Genomic DNA, 19137 nt, shown 5'->3' on the forward strand with positions numbered 1-19137 from the left:
GCCTGGGTGTGGGTAATGCTAAATTTACCCACAGTTGGCGTGGTTTGGTCCCGAGGGACCAAACAACGCCAACCGTGGTAATTTAGCATTACCACACCCAGGCGTGGTTATTGCTATATGACATTATTTAAGAAAAAACTGTTACTTTTCTTAAATAATGGCATAGTATAATGCCTGTTTACTGCCCTTCCGCAGATGTCTGGCATCCGGCAGTTCTGATGTACTGCGCTACGCGGAGTACATCAGAGTTGTAAAAAGCAACGGAGAAAGCAAGATCTCCGTTTTTTATGTCTCGCTATGTTAAATGAGTTTAACATACGAGAGTGTTTAAAATAAGCAACGGACATCTCCGTTGCTTATTTTAAAACTGTCTCGCTATGTTAAACTCATTTAACATAGCGAATTCAAAAAGCAACGGAGATCTTGCTTTCTCCGTTGCTTTTAACTGCCTCGCTATGTTAAATGGGTTTAACATAGCGAGACAGCTTTAAAATAAGCAACGGAGATCTCCGCTGCTTATTTTAAAGTCTCGCCATGTTAAACCCATTTAACATAGCGAGACAGTGTTTAAAACGATTATACTAATGGAAAAAAGTCCGGGCGACCGGACCTTTTTCCATTAGTATAACTCGATTTACAACGGGCACGCTGGCCAATCAGCGTGCACGTTTTGGGGGGATCATGGTATAATATGGCTTATGGTCCATTGCCCTGTGTAGGGCCCCAATTGACCATGATTCATTTCTACCACACATAATCACTACAGATTTTTAGGTGAAAGTACAGTATAGGTTTCTCCACAGACTTTCCCCACAGATTTATTAAAAAAAACGTTTAACACATGTAGAAACACCTTATAATTTTCTAGTAGTACTATGCAATAATTTGCTAGCTTGTTAAGATTGCTCCTTTCACTAGCTTCTTTTATTCAGGAATTTAAAGATATTTTTTTTTGTGACAGTTACCTTCCCCATTAAAATTAAAAACAAACTGAGTGACAGAAGGCATGAAAGTGTGTGTAAGCAACCATAGTAGCGTAGCAAAGGTGGGGCAAAGGGGGTAGCTGCCCTGGGTACAATATCTTAGACGGCGCAATCAGCAGAATTGCTTTATTTATTTATTTTCTACTCTCTCCTACAGCATGGAAAAGTGTAGGGTGTTTGGTCATCCTACCTGTTCCCTAAGGAGGAGTGCCAGACTGGAGAACGAACCTTTTTTGTTTTTTGCTGTTCTGACAGAGTGTGATGACATAACCTTAGGGCCTCATGCTCCAGTTGTGTTGTGAAGTGCCAGATTGGAGAACGGACCTTTTTTATTTATTTATGTACTTGATCCTCAACCTAGCAGCACCAGACATCAAATAAGCTACCTATGGCTCTCAAGAAACCATATACCATTACAAAATGCAGAATGGAAAATGCTTAACTTAAATATTCCACTAAGGGAATATTTCATTTGTATAAATTCTGTACGCTACTTTTTAAGATGAAGAGTTTTCCCACTTAGAAACAAAGAAAACATTGCTGACAGACTTTGTTTAATGTTGCATTTCACTCGGGCTTAAATGAGATTAATGTTAAGCCCTTGTTTTATGTGCACTGAAACAGTAGTTTGGAATTCACCTGTTAGCAAATGTTCAGTATTTCTAGAAAGCATCTGTGCTTCCTACCTAAAGAGATCTATACAGTTACTGTAGCAGTCTGATGATGCTATTTATCAAACCCTCTCAGTTGGACAGTGCAATAAAATCAGTATGTTACTGTGCTTCAATGAACAGGTTATTTACTTAGTTTATTATTTAGTCCAAATGCACAGTTTAGATTATGTTTTTTGCCTGAGAAAGGAGTGAAGATAATTAAAGCTCTGAGCAGCAAAGAGCTTCATTCCATATTTGCTAGGTTTGATTCTTTCAGTCTTTCTATACTGCATAACTGCAAGTGAGTCACTTAACTGAAGAGTGTTTTTGGGTCAGTTCTTAAAAGAGATACTTCAGTGTAGTCCGTTTATCTGTTTGATGAACTAAAAAAAAAAAAAAAAAAAAAAAAAAAAAAAACACCCAAGGTAGACTCTTCGCCAGGGCTGATTCAGGCTGACCTTGTTTTGCTCCTGTCTCTCTTTCCCGTTGACCCAGACTTACCAGTTTTCCAGGCAGGATAAGGGAGACTTTGGATGCAACACACCTTCCTTATAAACTTCAGCGTCATTAAGAAGGCGGGTTAAATCTAGTGCTACTGCTTTAATACAGTTCCCTTGCAATGAATTAAAAAAAAAAAAAAAAAACACAATACACTACACAAAAATAAATAAATAAATAAAAACTTTGAAAGTCATCCTGTCGCTTTAGTTTGTGGCATAAATAACTTAGGTTTGCATTTTTCAGATAATAGTCTTGTAAACATTTTTAAGTCATATAAATTGGCTCACTGGCCAATAAACAAAGCTATACTGTAACATCATATTTAAGTAAATACAATGCACTTGGTAACACACACACTTACCATTCCATTCATCTCTAAGTGGTTCATTTCATTTTACACATCAGGTTACACTGCAGGTCGATAAACCATAGTTAAGAAGAACATCAACGGGAAACTGCAGCAGTTTCTCACTGTTATTCGAATTCTGAAACTCTGTCTTCGCATGCTGCCCTAGTTAGGGTACTGGAAACTAAAACGTATACAACTACAGGTGGTTTGCATAAAATTCATTAAATCTGACCTAGCTGCACGTGTCCCCAGTCAGTGAAACTAACATACCACCATTGCCTTAACACTACATCGTGTAAGGTCACTCACTGTAACTCTAGTTTTTAGTACATAAAGAGGAATGTAAAATGGACTCTGAAATCTTAAGCCCTATCTGGCACACTTTCCTTCTACTACCAATTTAAACACCACCTAAGGAGGATTACTCACCCATATTTGTCTGCCAGTTCTTTGGCTTCCTCCTCTTTTACCACTCTCTGATCATCCAGGTCACATTTATTTCCACACATTACAATGTCCGGATTCTCACAGTATGCATGCATTCGTAGCTGGCCTACAAATAAACAAAGTGACATTATTAACATAATTCAGAAGACTAAATCTGAAAGGTCATTCATTTATTAATATTGTCTCTGATCTTGTGAACAAATCTGACAACACTCAACAAGTAGCAGAAATACATTTGCTGGGAAAGTTCTGGATTTGTGAGAGCTTTGTTCTCAAAATAGTACAGCTCCACTTCTAAACCAACATATGACCATGGGCTGTTAAAACACAGTACTTCTCAAATGGTCCCACGGAGAAAGTCCTGCAGCTTGAAATTCTGAAGGCTGATAAGGAATCACATTTGACAGAAATGAATAGTATTCATCTGATGTCAATGCTTTTTAGTTTTTTTTTCTCTGCTCAATATATGCCCTTTTATTTTTTGGCTACAGACCTAACTCTGTGTCAAGCCTTCATCACAGAAACATGATTAATTAATGATCAACACTGAAAAGGCTGATTACAAAACAGCATATATGGACACGCACACCAAAACGTGACTCTCACTGAAAGGTTTAAAGTGCTTTTCTTGAGGGGGGGTGCTCCCCAATAACATACTTGTATATACTAATCCAAGAGTACTGCCCCTCTGCGCATGAGAAATACATCAAAATACCATAAAAGCTTTACATTTTTACTATAACAAAATACCAATCACACATTTGTGACTGCACAAATGTATTATCTTTCTGTCTGACTGCCCTGTGTCATACCTATTGATCTAATGTATTCAATTTCTGGAGACCTAAACGCCTCCAAACACACAAATATGTTGCAATCTATTCTTTAAAATGCAAATCCTGGCCACAGGCTGAGGAATAATGCAAACTGTATTTTAATTAGTTTATTTAATACATCAGCAAAAAAAAAAGAAAAAAAAAATCCATGTAAACCATACAACTAAATGTAAAACACAGACACTGAAACCAGAAAGAAGACCAGCTAACGTTAAACTTATGTTGACTTTCTTTAGGAAAACTTTTTCCACGTGTGGTCACCTTACTGGTCATTGTCACTCTAGATGAATAAGCAGTTCCCAAGGTACAAAATTAGGAAAAAATTTTACTTTTTTCTTCACTCATTGAATCCACCTATAGCACATGTTATTGGGGGAGGGGGGGTCTATATTATATGCTCAAAGAGATTTTTCTTCGAACATATAATCATCGACCCCTAAAGGGCGAATGCTCTAAAGCGTGAACGGCCTCGTCTGCAAATTTTTTCCTCAGGAAAAAATTCACAGGGCAGTACACAAAAAACGCAAAGTTCAAAACCCTAATCAAGTGTTGGGCTTTGCCCCCACACCCCCCGACATAGGGGGCTGTGCCCCCCATACCCCTCTACCTAAGTATACCAACTCAGAGATCGCTCTATGTTGGGGAAAGGGTAATTCCCAATAACGGCCAACTGAATTTTTTCCCTGAGGAGAAATTTGTGGACGTGGCCATTTGTGCTTTAGAGCATTCGCTCTTTAGGGGTCAATGATTATATGTTCAAGGAAAAGTCTCTTCAAACATATAATATAGACCCGTTCTAGGACTGTATTAAATTGCTAAAGATGAAATAATTTGCTTCAGAATGATGCCTCTCAATTCTCAAGTTGTGAATGTGGAGGTATTCCCATATTCATTCACAGCCTTGTTATCGCCCAGCTAATGTAGCAAGATAACAGCATAGAACTTCTGTATCGCCAGGTATCCATAAAAAGTCTACTTATCCTATCACTGACAACTACTGAAGCCCCTGGATGCCTGCCACAGCTCATACTACTTGCTTACACAAATCAGAGTCTGAAAGTACTAACTTAATGTGTTTATTCTGGGAGAGTTCAACTATCTGTGCATAAAAAGGCAAACATAATGGATGGTGCAGAGGTCTGTGTTGTCACCTCACAGCAAGAGGTTCTCCAGTTCGATTCTCGGCTGGGGTGCCTTCTGTGTGGAGTCTGCATGTCCACCCTGCATTCATGTGGGTTTCCTCTGGATGCTCCAGTTTCCTCCCATGTTACAAAGACATGTGTCTGGAGCATTTCTCCCCAGGCATCCGCTGAAAATTGGTTCATTCCAAGTCGGACTTCCCAGCAAACAAATGTTAAATAAATAAATAAAATAGATATGCACAGAGGTTTCTGGACATTATCAACACTTCCTCTGTACAGGTTCAAATCTGCTCGACCTTCTTACAAGTATAACACTGATATCTTCTACACTTGCAGTTGCCTCATCACTGCTGTCCTTTTTTCCATAAGGACCATGCCTAAGATACCTTCCAGTCCTACTGCTTTCAGGGTTGTCTTCACAGCCAGTCTTCTAACACTCTCTAAAGTCCTATGGTGATTAGCTCTCAACCCCATTTGGGTACCACCACAAATGTGGCTGATTTCTACTCCCTGCACTGAGACATCTATTCCCATTCGCCACAAATACAATAACAAATTTAGAAACAAGCTCCTATGGTGGAAAGCTGTAGCAACAAACTTTACAAAAACCTTCACATAAAAAGTAAAAACTCTTGCCCCTACGAAATTAACTCAAATCTACCCACACTAGAAGTGACCACAAAATGGAAAGCAAAGATCTCAGACATAAGATAACACCTGCAAAGCCAAGAATGAATTAGATATTGCTTTCACATCTAAAGACTACCATAAAGTCTTTTTAACTATGCCAGGAACCTTAGGAACAATACCAAGCAAAGGATCTATTTCATCGATAATGGTGTCACTTAGTCTGACCTGAAAACATAATCAATATTTTAGTGTATAAACACAGTATACACTTTTCGAACATCTTTTCCCTGTTCTCCCTCTTACTTCTTTCAGTCTATATCACCAGCAAAAAATATCTCAGAATAAGGCTTAAGGGCCTTATCAAAAACCAAAGCACCAGCTCCAGAAGTCCACACAACACTGCAGGCTTTCTACATGTCAGCAGAAAACACTGCCTCACGGATTCCTTCTTAAACCACTTTAGTCTTAATTGCTCCAATGGGTCTGCATCTGAGACCTGGAGGAGAGCTTCTGTGGTACCTCTCCCCAAGGGCAGCCCTATCAGCCACACCGGGAACAGCAGCCCAATTAGACTTACCGATACCACTTGTAAAGCAATGGATCACATCATTACAAAGCACATAAACAATGGTATCAGCAACTAACAAACCCTTAATCTTAACCACTAAGGCTTTGTGAAAGGTAGGTTCTACTTATTAAATCTGGCAAATTTCTTTCAGAAAGTCACTGAAGTACTGGATGATGGCACAATGTCTATGCAGATTTAGCTAACGGCTTTGACATTATCCCATACTCCAGCATTATGAACGAGAACCTGAACAAATTAAATGTTAATCCTTACACAAGGCAATGGACAGCAAACTGGACCCACACAATCAGGGCTGGTGGCACACTCTCCTTGAAAAGACACATTACCAGTAGAATCCTATAGGGTTCTGTTTTAGGCCATTCCTCTTTTGGCGATACATCACTGATGTCCAAGCCAAAATCAATGGCCTCTGGCTGATTAAGATTCCTGATTACTACAAACTCGAAGCTGTTATCAATTCACCAGATGACGTCCATATCCACAATAAGTGCTTAACCTATATAACCCTCCACACATTAGGACCACGATCTCAGTGCAAAGAAATGCAGCATTTTTTTGTTCTTTGGGAAGGAAGAACACTCTTAAAACTACCTCATAAATGATAGCCTCCTCAAAGAGATAAAGATGTTAGGGATCTAGGTACATTCATGGACAGCAAACTCTCTTTTAATCACTATGTATCAACTAATAAAGTCATATTCTCCATGTCCAAAGAAGTTATTATTCCTGTCTACTCATCCCATATTATAACCATAACAGGATATAATGCATCCTTTGACATGTACCTAGCCAGGCATATTGCCCAAGCAGAAAAACTGCAATAATTCATAATCCAAAGCAAAGCACTCAGAATCCCTGTAACCAGTAAGCAACCTGCAACAAATAGAATGTAATTAATTTGAAGCAGCCACAGACAACCAAAAAGGCTTTAATAATAACCAAAAAACAAGCAAGATAAAAACTCACATCTGAATCTTGTTCCTCAAATAGTCTAAAATTCCTACCCTTCCATCTCCTACAGATTTCTACATGGCAACCTCTGCTACGCTTACAAGGCTGCAAACGACCCTGTCCTGCTTGATGGTTTGCATTTTTATTAAACAGGTATCACCCCAATAGCCACTTTAACGATTATATCTACATCACAATATTAACTGAGCCTGTTGACAGGGATGATACCTCTCCCAAAGGATCTCCAACCAACAGAATAAGCTCCTTCTCCATATAACACAAAGTATCTCCATAACTCTCTTTAAGTTCAATCTTGATAAGTAGATAAGGATCCATAAATTTGCCCCTTGGTGTAGTTATACAGACCCTTAACACATTAATGGTCTACTTGAAAGCTAACCTAAGAATACATCCACGAACCCATGAAATGACCTGCGAGCAATGCATGTTTGTGGCATGCATGCATGTGTGTGTGTGTGTGTGTGTATGTATATGTGTGTGTATATATATATATATATATATATATATATATATATATATATATATAAATATGTGTGTGTGTGTATTGTATGTGTATTCATTTCCTCACACACATCGATTCTAGACACTCATCCTTGTTCCCTTTTTCTTGATATGCCACCTGGACCCCCCCTTCCTAGTGGCAATTAAATAGCCTCTTCTCCTCAGAATGGGGGAAATGACTTTGCACAATCCATCTCTCATTAGGTGAGGTGAATGGAGCAAAGCAAAAAAGCTTTACTCACATTGCAGTGAGTTTCAGCATTTATTTTGGTGCTTTGGGTAGCAGGTAATGGGAATTCTCTTGACCTAAATGACCTTGCTGCTTCCCATTGATGTTATGCTGTATAGCTCACAGTTCAGTTTACATTATTACTTTTCACTTGACTGCATGCTTGCTTGAATTATGTTGGTTTGACTCTATTTAACCATGGATAGGAAAGGTGAAGGTAATAATGTTCTGATTTTGGAGGTGGAGGAACCAAGCAATTTGATTTTGAGAGGGGAGCTAACAAGTCTTATTAATCTTTCAAAACAATTGGTAAACTCTTAACAGTACAGCTACTGAAGATTCTATATCAAATTGCTGTTTTCTGGGAACCAACAGGAATTTAGATTAAGGAACAATGTTTCTCAATGGAATCACATTGAGTTACATTCAAAAGGTGGCTTTGACATTTCTGTTTTCTCACTTTTGCATCCAGATATGGTGTTCACAGCAAGTACCTTTTCAGTGAATACAGATGTTTTGACTGCTGAGTTTGATTTTAAGAATTGGTCGGATGCCAATATTTCTTTCATTTTTTTCCTCTACTTTGAGCCAGCAGCATTATCCTACCATGAAACTGTGGGTAAGTTTAAGGCTAAACTTTTAATATACTGCACATTGCAAATCGAAAACTTGTATTTGTGGGAATGTGTCATGTTTAAAAGAGTTTCAAAAAGTTTGCAACTTTATAAATTTCCAAATGATGTTCAGTTTGGCAGCAATTTTTATCATTAGCTTGTGGAGCTGTTTGTTGGGTTTAGTCTTGAGTTCATGAAAGATATTATTAAGAACAACAACAATCTTATGCATACATTGGTAGATGAAATTTTGGTTTTAAATAATGTCATCATTCAGGATCTTATGCTCTCAATGGATAGCTGTAAATATTTTCAAGTTTTTAAAGATGTGGACTAGAGAAAGGTCACCAAGTTACAGAGGGACCTCAATGAATATTGGGGTACCAAGGTCTACCCTCTACCTAAATCTAAGAGTGAGGGTATTGAGGTGGGGGGTCCAATTTTCCATCATCATTTGAGGATTGTGTTAACACTATTGATGCACCACTGGAGATTCCTTTGGACTTCACCCCTTTGGATTTCCCACTGCTGAGAGGATCAGAACAGATGGCATGGAACCAATTGCAGCCTCTCCCAATGCAATCAATGGAACAGTTGGAACTCTCTCAGGGGAGACATCAGAGAGGTGGCGCGGCAGGGGTAGTGGCTTGAACAGAGTGAGAGACTGAATGAAGATATGGACTATATTGAATCAAATTATGATTTAGAAGTTTTGTATAATAGTTTGCTTATTTCCTATCAGAATTTGAACATTTTCAGTAACAGAGATTTACAAATTGGTACACATCATTTTACGTTGTTTATGAAAGGTTTGCAATTCATTCCTTCAAGGCACATTGATTTAGCAGGCATTTAAACAGAGTTGAAGTTACTTCTTAGGAAATTAAATTTGGGATGTTTATTTCATGATGGTAGCAGACATGGCCCACAGAAAGAAAAGTGTTATCACCCCCCCTTCATCCAGTGTTTCAGGTATTTGAGGATTTGCTCCAAAGGGACCTGAGGAAAATACACAGGGGCAAAAAGAAAAAAATGTTTAATTTGTCCAATGAAAAGAGAAATGTATTACAGTTTTTACCTACAATCAGGGTTAGGGAACCTGATAAGAGAGGAAGGGAGGGACTGTAATTATGAACAACACTGAGTATGACACTAGACTGTATATAATTTTGGGGAATGATGATGATAGTTATATGACAATGTCCAAAAATGAAATAAATATAGCCCATGCTAAAATTGATTTAATACTGAGAGATCATTTTATGCAGGGTGTTATTGACATACAATTGTTTGAATTTTTAAAGGTTGATTATTCACGTACTCCTGTGATTTATGGATACACAAGATCCATAAATGAACTGAGGACCACCACTAAGACTGCAAGTGGCAGCTAAGGGTTCCAAGATGCAGCCATTAGCTGTATTTTAGAACAGAAATTAAAAACTTTTGTTTCAAATATTGGTCATATTTCAAAGGACTCGTGGGAGTTCCTTAGAAATATTAAACCAAGTCTTACACCCCTGCACTAGCCCAGTAATCAAGGAGCCTCAAACCTCAGCACTGACAACGGTGGGGGACATACACACTGGGAGGATGACGACAAGTACACATACAGTAAAGTACAACTTCCCTTAAGAGCACACCGAGATCAGTCAGTCAGTCTAGGGTTGGTTTCTCCCTCTTTCTCCAGATCCCCAATAAGACTATCCACTGGCACAACTATAGGGTTGCAACTTCAGCTGAGTAGCCAAACCAAGATCTCCAGTACCCTCTCTGCCCAGCCAGTGCTTTGTGCCCTGCCCAAGTAGCTGACACACAAACTCTTTGAGATTTGATTTATATACAGACACACACACTCCTGGGAAAGGCTGGCACAGGTTTACTAGTTAAGGCCCCCTCCTGCCCAGACTATAAGGTAGTTTCCACTGCCACAAGCCACTACTTATCAGCTGCTTTAAGGCCCTTAACAAAGGGTGTCCAATCCTACTGTGTAATGTTACTATTAATCCAAATGGTAGTCTGACAAACAGCAAGACTATTTAGGAGTGGCCTGTACAGTGTCACCAAATAGATATGCAAGCACTCTAAGAGTTAAATTTCTCTAAGCATACCAGCCACAATTAAAATGTTTAAATATATTTAATAATAAATAATAAAAGAACAAGACAATACTCAGTAAATAATCACTTACATCAGAGTTCAAAATCACAAGAAATATTTAAAATAACATTGCAGGACAGTCTCAAATAAATAAAGCAAACATCTAAGCTACACCTTACTAAATTCCTATCGGAATCTAAAAGAGTTACTATGCCCTAAAACTTAGTTACAACAAGGCAAGTCCAGATGTGATGATGAGTGGATGCTCTTGTTAGGTCAAAAGACAGATACAAAATGCCCTGTCTCTCTCTCTCTCTTTCTCTCTCTCTCAGAGAGTTCTTAAATTAATATCAAATATTACTGCTGGGTTAGCTTGGATGACATCACTTTTTGTCACCTGACTTTCAGTTCGCAAGCTAAACTGCCATTGTCAGAAACTAACAGAATTCAGCATCTCTCTGTGAAACATACATATCTCTCAGATGTTTGCAGATCCTGGAAGTCATAAAACAATAAAACACTTCTACATCTCAAACCTAGTAATTACTTCCTTTTCAAGAAGAATAAAAAAAACTTTCAGCTCTAGACATTGTGTCTGCTACTGCACTAAAACTGAGAGATAACATCTTTTGTTTATGGCCCAGCTATAAAGTAACTTAAGCTCAACTTTTCTTATGTTTTGCAGGCTAATCTCCTGTTAAAACATATATAAACTGTTACAACAGTGCATAAAAATATCTCTTCAGCACACATCTATGCAATATGACATACAGTTCTAATATAGTGGTAACACAAGCAATTAAATCATGCAGATATTCACAAATGACATACAACTATTTACAAAAATCCAGATAGCTGTGCTGGCAATATCTCCTTCTGTTACACTTATATATAAATCATATTAATACTCTCAAATTACATATAATTAATTTACAAAATTCCATATAGCTAGGCTGGCAATGTGACAGGGATAATCAATATTATGGATCTTTTTTCCAACATTCCCCATTTTTGGGGTTGGAGTGGTTTAATGAAGTAATTTTAGATTGTGATTATGTATCCAACACTTGAGGTGTCATTAACAGGTGAATTTATGGAACTGATTTTGGATAACAATTTTATGCTTTTTAACGGCGAATATTCTATGTATATCAAAGGGGTTGCCATGAGAGACAAACATGATCCCATTTATACCAATTTAGTTTTATATTAATGGGAAAAGAATTTTATTATTAATTTCAGGTTTGCTTCTAACTGGCACTTTCATACCAGATTTTTGGACAATACTTGGATTCTACGGAAAGGGACAATGGATTGTTTGAACATTTTAATATATCAATACTACTACAATATTTTTGAAATGTACTTATTCATTGGCTAGCATTAGTTATTTAGATGTTTTCTTACATAAAGATAGAGAGGGGTTAAGATTTCAATCTAGGGTGTTTCAGAAGGACACTTTTTCAAATTCATATTTACAATATTTTAGTGTGCACTTCTATTAGAAGAGTATCATTAAAGGCCAGTTAATAAGAGCATCTCAAATGACTTCTAATTATCACCAATTTATTGAGGAAGTCACATTTATTAATTTTGGAAAGGGGTTACCCCAGGGATTTGATTATAAGAATGGAATGTGAGGTTGTTAGTGCTAGAGAAATTACACTTGGGTCAATTCTAGGTAGTGGTATGACTGAATTTGAGATTACTCTGGTTTTTAATATTACATCCCAAAAAGCTTTTGCTTATACTTTTAATTCCAAGTCAAGAAATATTGAGAATATTATTAATAGGCACTGGGAGGGGGGTTAACTTGTTTTCCAGGTATAAAGAAAAATATTCCTGTGAAACTGTGTTTTGTAAGAAAGAAAAATAGGAATATTAAAAAAAATGTGGAATATGAAGTGGAGAAAATGCCTTTAAATAACAAGACATTAAATGCGGGAACTGCAATACAGATCAAATTTACTTTGCAAGGAAGCTAGGAAGTTAGTTATTAAGTCCAGTGGGCATTAGAATTGTAACAGTAAGTGTGTAATTTATTTAATCCAGTGCTTAGGCTGCACTAGTTTTTATATTGTGAAAATGGAGAGAATGTTTAAAAAAAAACGTGTATATAAACGTGTGTATGACGTTCATCAAGGCATTGAACCAAATGCTCTTTTTAGACAAGCACTTTCCAGCTTACAAATTAAATGTTGCTTACTGTGTTAGAACAAATTGTTAAGAGTGAAAGGGGTGTATCCTGGGAAACCAGGATTGAATATAAAAGCCGGTGTAGTTAGACGCATAAACGATCCCTGGGCTGAATGATAATGTATACATTTCTAGTGTTCTTAAAATATAGGCAGCTAAGTAATAGGCTTTTTATTTTATTCTTATAATTATTGTATAAAAGTACTGACACTTCATCATTAAACAAACCTTCCATTTTTAAATTATAATCTTATACAGTTAGTTAAATGTAGCAATTATTCTTGATCAATTACAGTCTGTGATTGGGGTAGAAGACTCACATGGGTTGTATGGACTGTTCCAATACATACTGTTATGCTGTAGAGATAGTTCTGATGAGGTCTTATTATGCAAGAGACGAAAGCGCTCAACTACTTCTTTGTTTTATTTTAATAAATTGTAAATATATTACACCTTCGTCCTTGTCTTTGGTGTGTTTTACTTTAATAGTTTTCATTTGACTGCGTGCTGGATTGAGTTTTTTCTATATGGAATCTTTAGACACTGTATATGTAGTTGTAGGTTTTCACTATTATTGCTTTTTTTTTAAGTTTATAAACTACTGTTTAGAATTTAAAATATGCAGTTGAACATAATCAGAAACAAGACCTCCTGATCCTTAAAAGATGACAGCTGAAGTAGCTACATCTGGGCAGTGATTAATTATTCTTGAAGGAGTAACACTTCAGAACTAACAAAAACAACAAATGTGCTCACTATTGCTGGACATCTACCATACTACCTGTACTGACCCTGTCAACAGTAACAGAAATAAAACATACAATTCTTGGCCCCCATGTAGCTGTCCTATTTCCATTTCTGCTTTTTTGTCACCAAACAGTGTTATGCCTAGCATCCGCTGTGACACAGTCTTTTCTTGCTATATTTTACTTCCATATTTAGAAGAAAATTTCATAAACTATTTAGAATGATAAAAACTGCTTCAAAATGTCATTATAGCATCATTATGCTACTACAACTCTTCTCAAAACATATGTGGAGTGTAGCAGACTATGGCTATTCATGATATCTTCCTAGGAAACTGTCCTGTTAAGTGACTTACTCAAACTTACCCAGTAAATGGCAACTGATGGAATCAAACCCAGGACTATTGAATGGAAGTCTGACACTGAGGCGTATACGGTCTCTTTTGTAGTTTGGTTTACATGAGGAAGAGGAGGATGAGTAAAAGGGGAATGACAAAGGCTCTTCAGTGTAGTGAGGACTTGTTTGCTCCTCGGGACAGCGTTGATCAGGTCCCTATGGGACAGCAAAAAAACCCCACTTCAACTGAACATCCAGGATGCTGTTTCTGACCTCCTCCTCATTAAGGGACTTAAGGGAAGAAAGTCTCAGGTATGCCATACTATACAGGTGCAAGGCTGAGCCTGCCACTCTGACCAAACGTCAGGTTAGTAAAAAGCACAGTGATTCAACATTACAAGTCAGAATTCATCTTTATTCCCATTGTTTTTAATGCAACTGACCCTAGTCCTCCAGACTAATTTGCTCTGGATGGTATTGCAGCAAAGTGGATCCAGTCCCTACTGAGCAGGAGTAGACGAGGTTCCATTCCAAGATATTTATGATTACCTAACATGATTCCCTGTATCTATCCCAGCTGAACAAATCCACTCTTGTTGAGAAGTTCAAGATGTTCAAGCTACTGGGCCACCATCAGTAACCTTGTATTTAAAGGACTCCTACCTCCAAATCTCACTTCACAGAGTCCACATGTGATTCCTTAAATTTAGTTTAAGACAGAATAATTTCCAGTTCACTTCTCTCCCATCTGATCTCTCTACTGCACTGAGATTTTTCACTAAGTGCCTTGTCCCAATTTTCCCTTATCGCAATGACAGTCTCACTCAAGTTCCATCCTTTTAGGCCTTAACCACTTCCACAATGACCAACACTGGTTTTCCCCTAAACTTTTGAGACAAAGTCTGACTCCAGAGATGTATAAGGTTTTCCTTGAGGTACATTCTTGGACATGGAAAGGAGACAACTCTTCCTGCCCAATGAAAGAGTCGCAACGCTGAAATCCCTTTTGTAAGACTGTGCACTGAAAGATGTAAGGAAATGTAGGGAGCTGCACATAAGGAAAATCCTGCGATGTCTCAGCAGCCTTTGGCAGAAGCACTGTTGGTATCTAAACCAATGGCTATCATTCATCCCAGCCACAAAAAAAGAGATTTTATGGTGGCCCAGACAAGATACTAACTCTCCCAGTGAGGAAAAACACCCAAACCATGCTGTCACAAAAATATGGAGTGTATTGCACATTTTGTGTTCCTCAAGTTTTGAGTCGGGTTCAGGACCATGATGGACAAACAGAAATCAGATATTCCAAACTGATATACTGCCAAGAAGACTGAATGTGGTTACAGACAATACCACAATGATGTGGTACATGAAATGAGTATCAGGCTTAACTGCGCGTTATTTCTGACAGACTCTCTAATGCAGCACCATAAATGTGTGGCTTGTTTCTTTGTTTAAAAATGGAGACTGCAGTATCTTGAAGAATTAATTTTTCTAAGAAATACAGTGATCTCAGAGTTAGTATGTTTAAGTAGGGAGCATGCTGTCTCATCCAAGGCAGTTTTGGTGAACACAAATAAAACAAAAGCAGTTTCCAGAAACCACTTACATCGACAATGGAGACTGCCTTTTTCTCCACAATCGTACAACCTCAGAGTTGGTATGTATTATTCCATAGGTGTGGGGCTACAGGGGGGCACCCCCCCCCACACACACACGCACACACACACACACACACACACACACACACACACACACACACACACACACACACAAAAAGGTGGTTTTGGTGAACGGATTTCATTTTATTAGCATTAGCTGAAACTGCTTTTGGTGAATTGACGTGAATCCTTTTAAGTGGGGGGGGGGGCAAAGCCCTACTGTAAAAATACTAACAGTAAAACAGTGACTTTTAACATATGCTGTTTCATTGTCAGTATGGCACTTACTGATGACATTTCTGTGTTGATCATTAACCTGTCAAGCTTCTGTCATGAAGGCTTGTGAACAAACAAAGGGTACATGCTTAACAGCTATGCAGACTATTCGTAATCAAGGTCACCTTGAGCTCTACTTGAAAATCACCTACATTCTTTAAGCCAAAAATGTGCTGATGCACAACCTAAGCACATCCTGATCATTAGCAATTATGAATGGAAATGGAATCAGAATTTTGTTTTTTTTTTCCGGAAATCTGTGTGAGGTTGTCCTTCTCCCCATGGACTTCCCTGCCACAGGAGACAACAACTTTAAATGTTTTGATCCAGGTTACCCTGAAGACCTGGACAACAGACACCATCAGTGTAACACAGAAGGGAAGCATGCAGCACAATACACCCACAAGGATTACTTAAAATTATTCTAATACATGCATAACTTAAGAAATGTTAACTTTACATTCTCATCCTCAAAAGTGTCAGATGTTTTGTTTCAAAAAACACAAATACTAAATGTCCAGTTAATGCCACTTCTGTCTTATACAGGATCAATATTCTACAGTGTACTGCACAATAATGTTAAAAATCAAAAAAGTGATGAAGTACATCACTTTGGGTGTAGAAAAAAACGTGAGACAGGATGGATAAACAATACATTGGGAAAGAAGCACTTACTTATCCAATTTCTAACATTAAGAAAACTCTGTTCATTGGTTAAGTCAAACATCAGAATAAACCCCATAGCATCTCGGAAGAATGCTGTTGTCAAACTACGAAACCTAGGACAAAAAATTAGAAAAAATAATGTTTGCAAGTATTTAATAAACACAGAAAAGGCAGGTTGTTGCAATGATATGACATATTTATTATACATGTAAAACAGCAATAGCTATCTATATAATAAGACCAAATAGGCAGTTTGTAGATTTATATACCGATATAATGGAATGAATGCCTTGAGAGCCATATCCCTTGGAAATTCTGCACATATATAAGATACAGTGCTGTACAATTTCAGACACACTTGAAAATACGCAACGTTATCATCATATATGATTACCTACAAGTGGATTCTCCAAGATGGGTCACTGGTTGTTATCAGTAACAATCAACTTGTTGCAATATTATAGAAGTTTCCACACCTGTTCTGATGTGTACTCTGATGCCACATTTTGGATATATAAACTGACTCTTCCCAGGAACCTGTCAATCTGCCATCTAGTCAATACAGAACAACTTCCTGCAAATGAAGAAATAATGAAAATTTGACAACTACAATGCCAACACGTAATGTAGAAGTATATGCATGTGTAAGCTGCAGGCAACCCCAATGGTAGACAACAGGCTGGAGATTACAATATAACTGGGGTGGAGACAGGATATATTTGACCCATCAAGGAGTGCCCTCCTGTAAATCAATTGACACAGCAAGGACATACCTGTTTAATCTGTTACCAAAGACCTTCTTTGTTTGGTTCCTGGCAGAGCTGAATCCCAGCCACTAGTCAATGTGATGGAATGAGCCATTGAAACAGAGCTTAGATAGTAGCCACATAATACCAATGTAGGCCCGGTGTAAAAGCTAAGACAGTAATAACTGATTAAGGTGGGCACAAAAGACCAAGTCATCCAGATACAGATGTCTGTAATGAAGACATTCATGAGTCATCAAATGAACGCAGACACTCCTCCACAGAACTGGATTTAGGCTACAGTTTTTCCACCTAATGGTACACGATAGTGCAGCAGTCCAATTTGAAAAGTTTCTACTTGGTGTATGCAGGCTCTTCTCTCCAAAGAGATAAACATCAGCTGGCAACGGACATCTAGAGTGTTCTTTCTCCCTTGGTTTTTACCTCCCCACAGAAAATTGGTAAATTAATAGACTGGTTCAAGGCCAATTAGAAAACGTCTTCAGGAGGTAGAGTGAGATCATCCTAAACAGCACCCACATTTTGTGAAAAACCAGAGTAAGGGCCAGAAGCTTCTAGATCCTAAATGCAGATGTAACTTAGACTAGAAAGAGAGTAACTCAAGACATGACCATCAACAGTGCCAAAGTAGCCGACTCAAATGTAATATGGGCAAGTCAACCTTTCAAGGGCAAAGGTTTCTTCAAGGGAAAAAGATACAGTCCTGACTGAGCTAGTTCATTAATTCCTTTGTTTAGTTAAAACTTATCAACTCAAATGACAGCAAGATTGTGAAACATACATGGAAAGGAAGACGCTCCTTACACCCAATGGTATGTGACCTGACAGTTAAGTGTAGACAGAGACATGAGAAGGTGCAAGGGGCATACAGGAGCTTGTCCTGTGCAAAAAAAGTTGTTTTTGTCATCTTTTGTTAAAGTAGACAAGTTGCTGGTTACTTTTGATAAAACTAGTTTATCAAAAAAGTCTTAGTGATATCTAGCCATGTACCTACTGGGAAAAAGTGATGTTCAAAGAAAAAAAGTCTGTTACATGACTGGAAACTCTGCAACAAGGCAGGCAATAACTAGTTAAATTTGGGCATGGGCATAGGTCCACACTAGACGTGACAGGATTTATTCTTGAAATCAGGAACACAAGTTCACAGTAATCAGCTTACTAAAACTCAGATCAGTGCTGAGAAACTGCCTCATGACAACTACTTTACCTTGATGATTAGCTGCAAAAAATAAAGTGATGAGCTCACTTTTTTTTTTCAGATGAAAAGGATTTACAGAAAGCCATGCTAGTCAAATGACTTCAAAGAAATCTCTCTAGACACGAACATTGCCTTTCTAAATGAATTATAAGCTTCATAAAAGCACACCATTCTCAGCAGGCCAAAACCTGATATAATAAATAAACTGGAGCACCTCTTTTTATACTCAAGTCTCCATCATACATCTCTCAGTTTGTCTGCTTATGTAATTATTTGTTTAAACACTTCCTAAATGGACAGGAACCAAGGACCTTTTTCAAGCATGAGCTGTCTCTGAGCCAATGGAATTTTACCGTAATTCATATAAGTAAATAAAATGACAGTCTGGAACAACAAAGAATCAGCAACATGAACTGTGATTATAAAAGCACTATGTACAAATTTAGGATTACAGATTTCTTTGTCTTTTTCTCCCTATGCCTGCTGACCATCAGTTTGCCTCCACACTGCCACCAGTGATGAACAGTCATCAGGAGCTCTACAAACAACCTGTATGAGCATGACTCCCACAATGCCAGGATAACTGACCCTCGCAAGCTTCTGCACACAAGTCCGTCCCCTGGCTATAGCATGCAGACGTGTTTGGGAGGTGTTTATTCTTGGCCATTTACACTGCTAGTGAATGCACTAAGCCTCCTCTAAGTGTCAACCAGTGCAGCAGACCAGGCTGCCACACAGCCCTAA

The 19137-nt window shown here is 38.0% G+C and overlaps 1 protein-coding gene across 6 annotated transcripts in view; it reads right to left on the reverse strand.

Annotated features, from left to right (window-relative positions):
* The window catches only part of RAB27A (RAB27A, member RAS oncogene family), a 1055478-nt gene that overhangs the window by 107709 nt on the left and 928632 nt on the right, over positions 1-19137 (reverse strand). For all 6 annotated transcript variants that reach the window (XM_044078949.1, XM_044078945.1, XM_044078950.1 and 3 more), the window contains 2 exons: positions 16438-16541; positions 2916-3039 (listed from right to left, as the gene is read on the reverse strand). In XM_044078949.1, the coding sequence (XP_043934884.1) occupies positions 2916-3039; positions 16438-16541 (228 nt within the window). The remainder of the gene's footprint in view (positions 1-2915; positions 3040-16437; positions 16542-19137) is intronic.

This window comes from Protopterus annectens, chromosome 7.part1 (genome assembly GCF_019279795.1).
Source record: "Protopterus annectens isolate FY-2018-M chromosome 7.part1, PAN1.0, whole genome shotgun sequence".
NCBI classification, from domain to species: Eukaryota; Metazoa; Chordata; order Ceratodontiformes; family Protopteridae; genus Protopterus; species Protopterus annectens.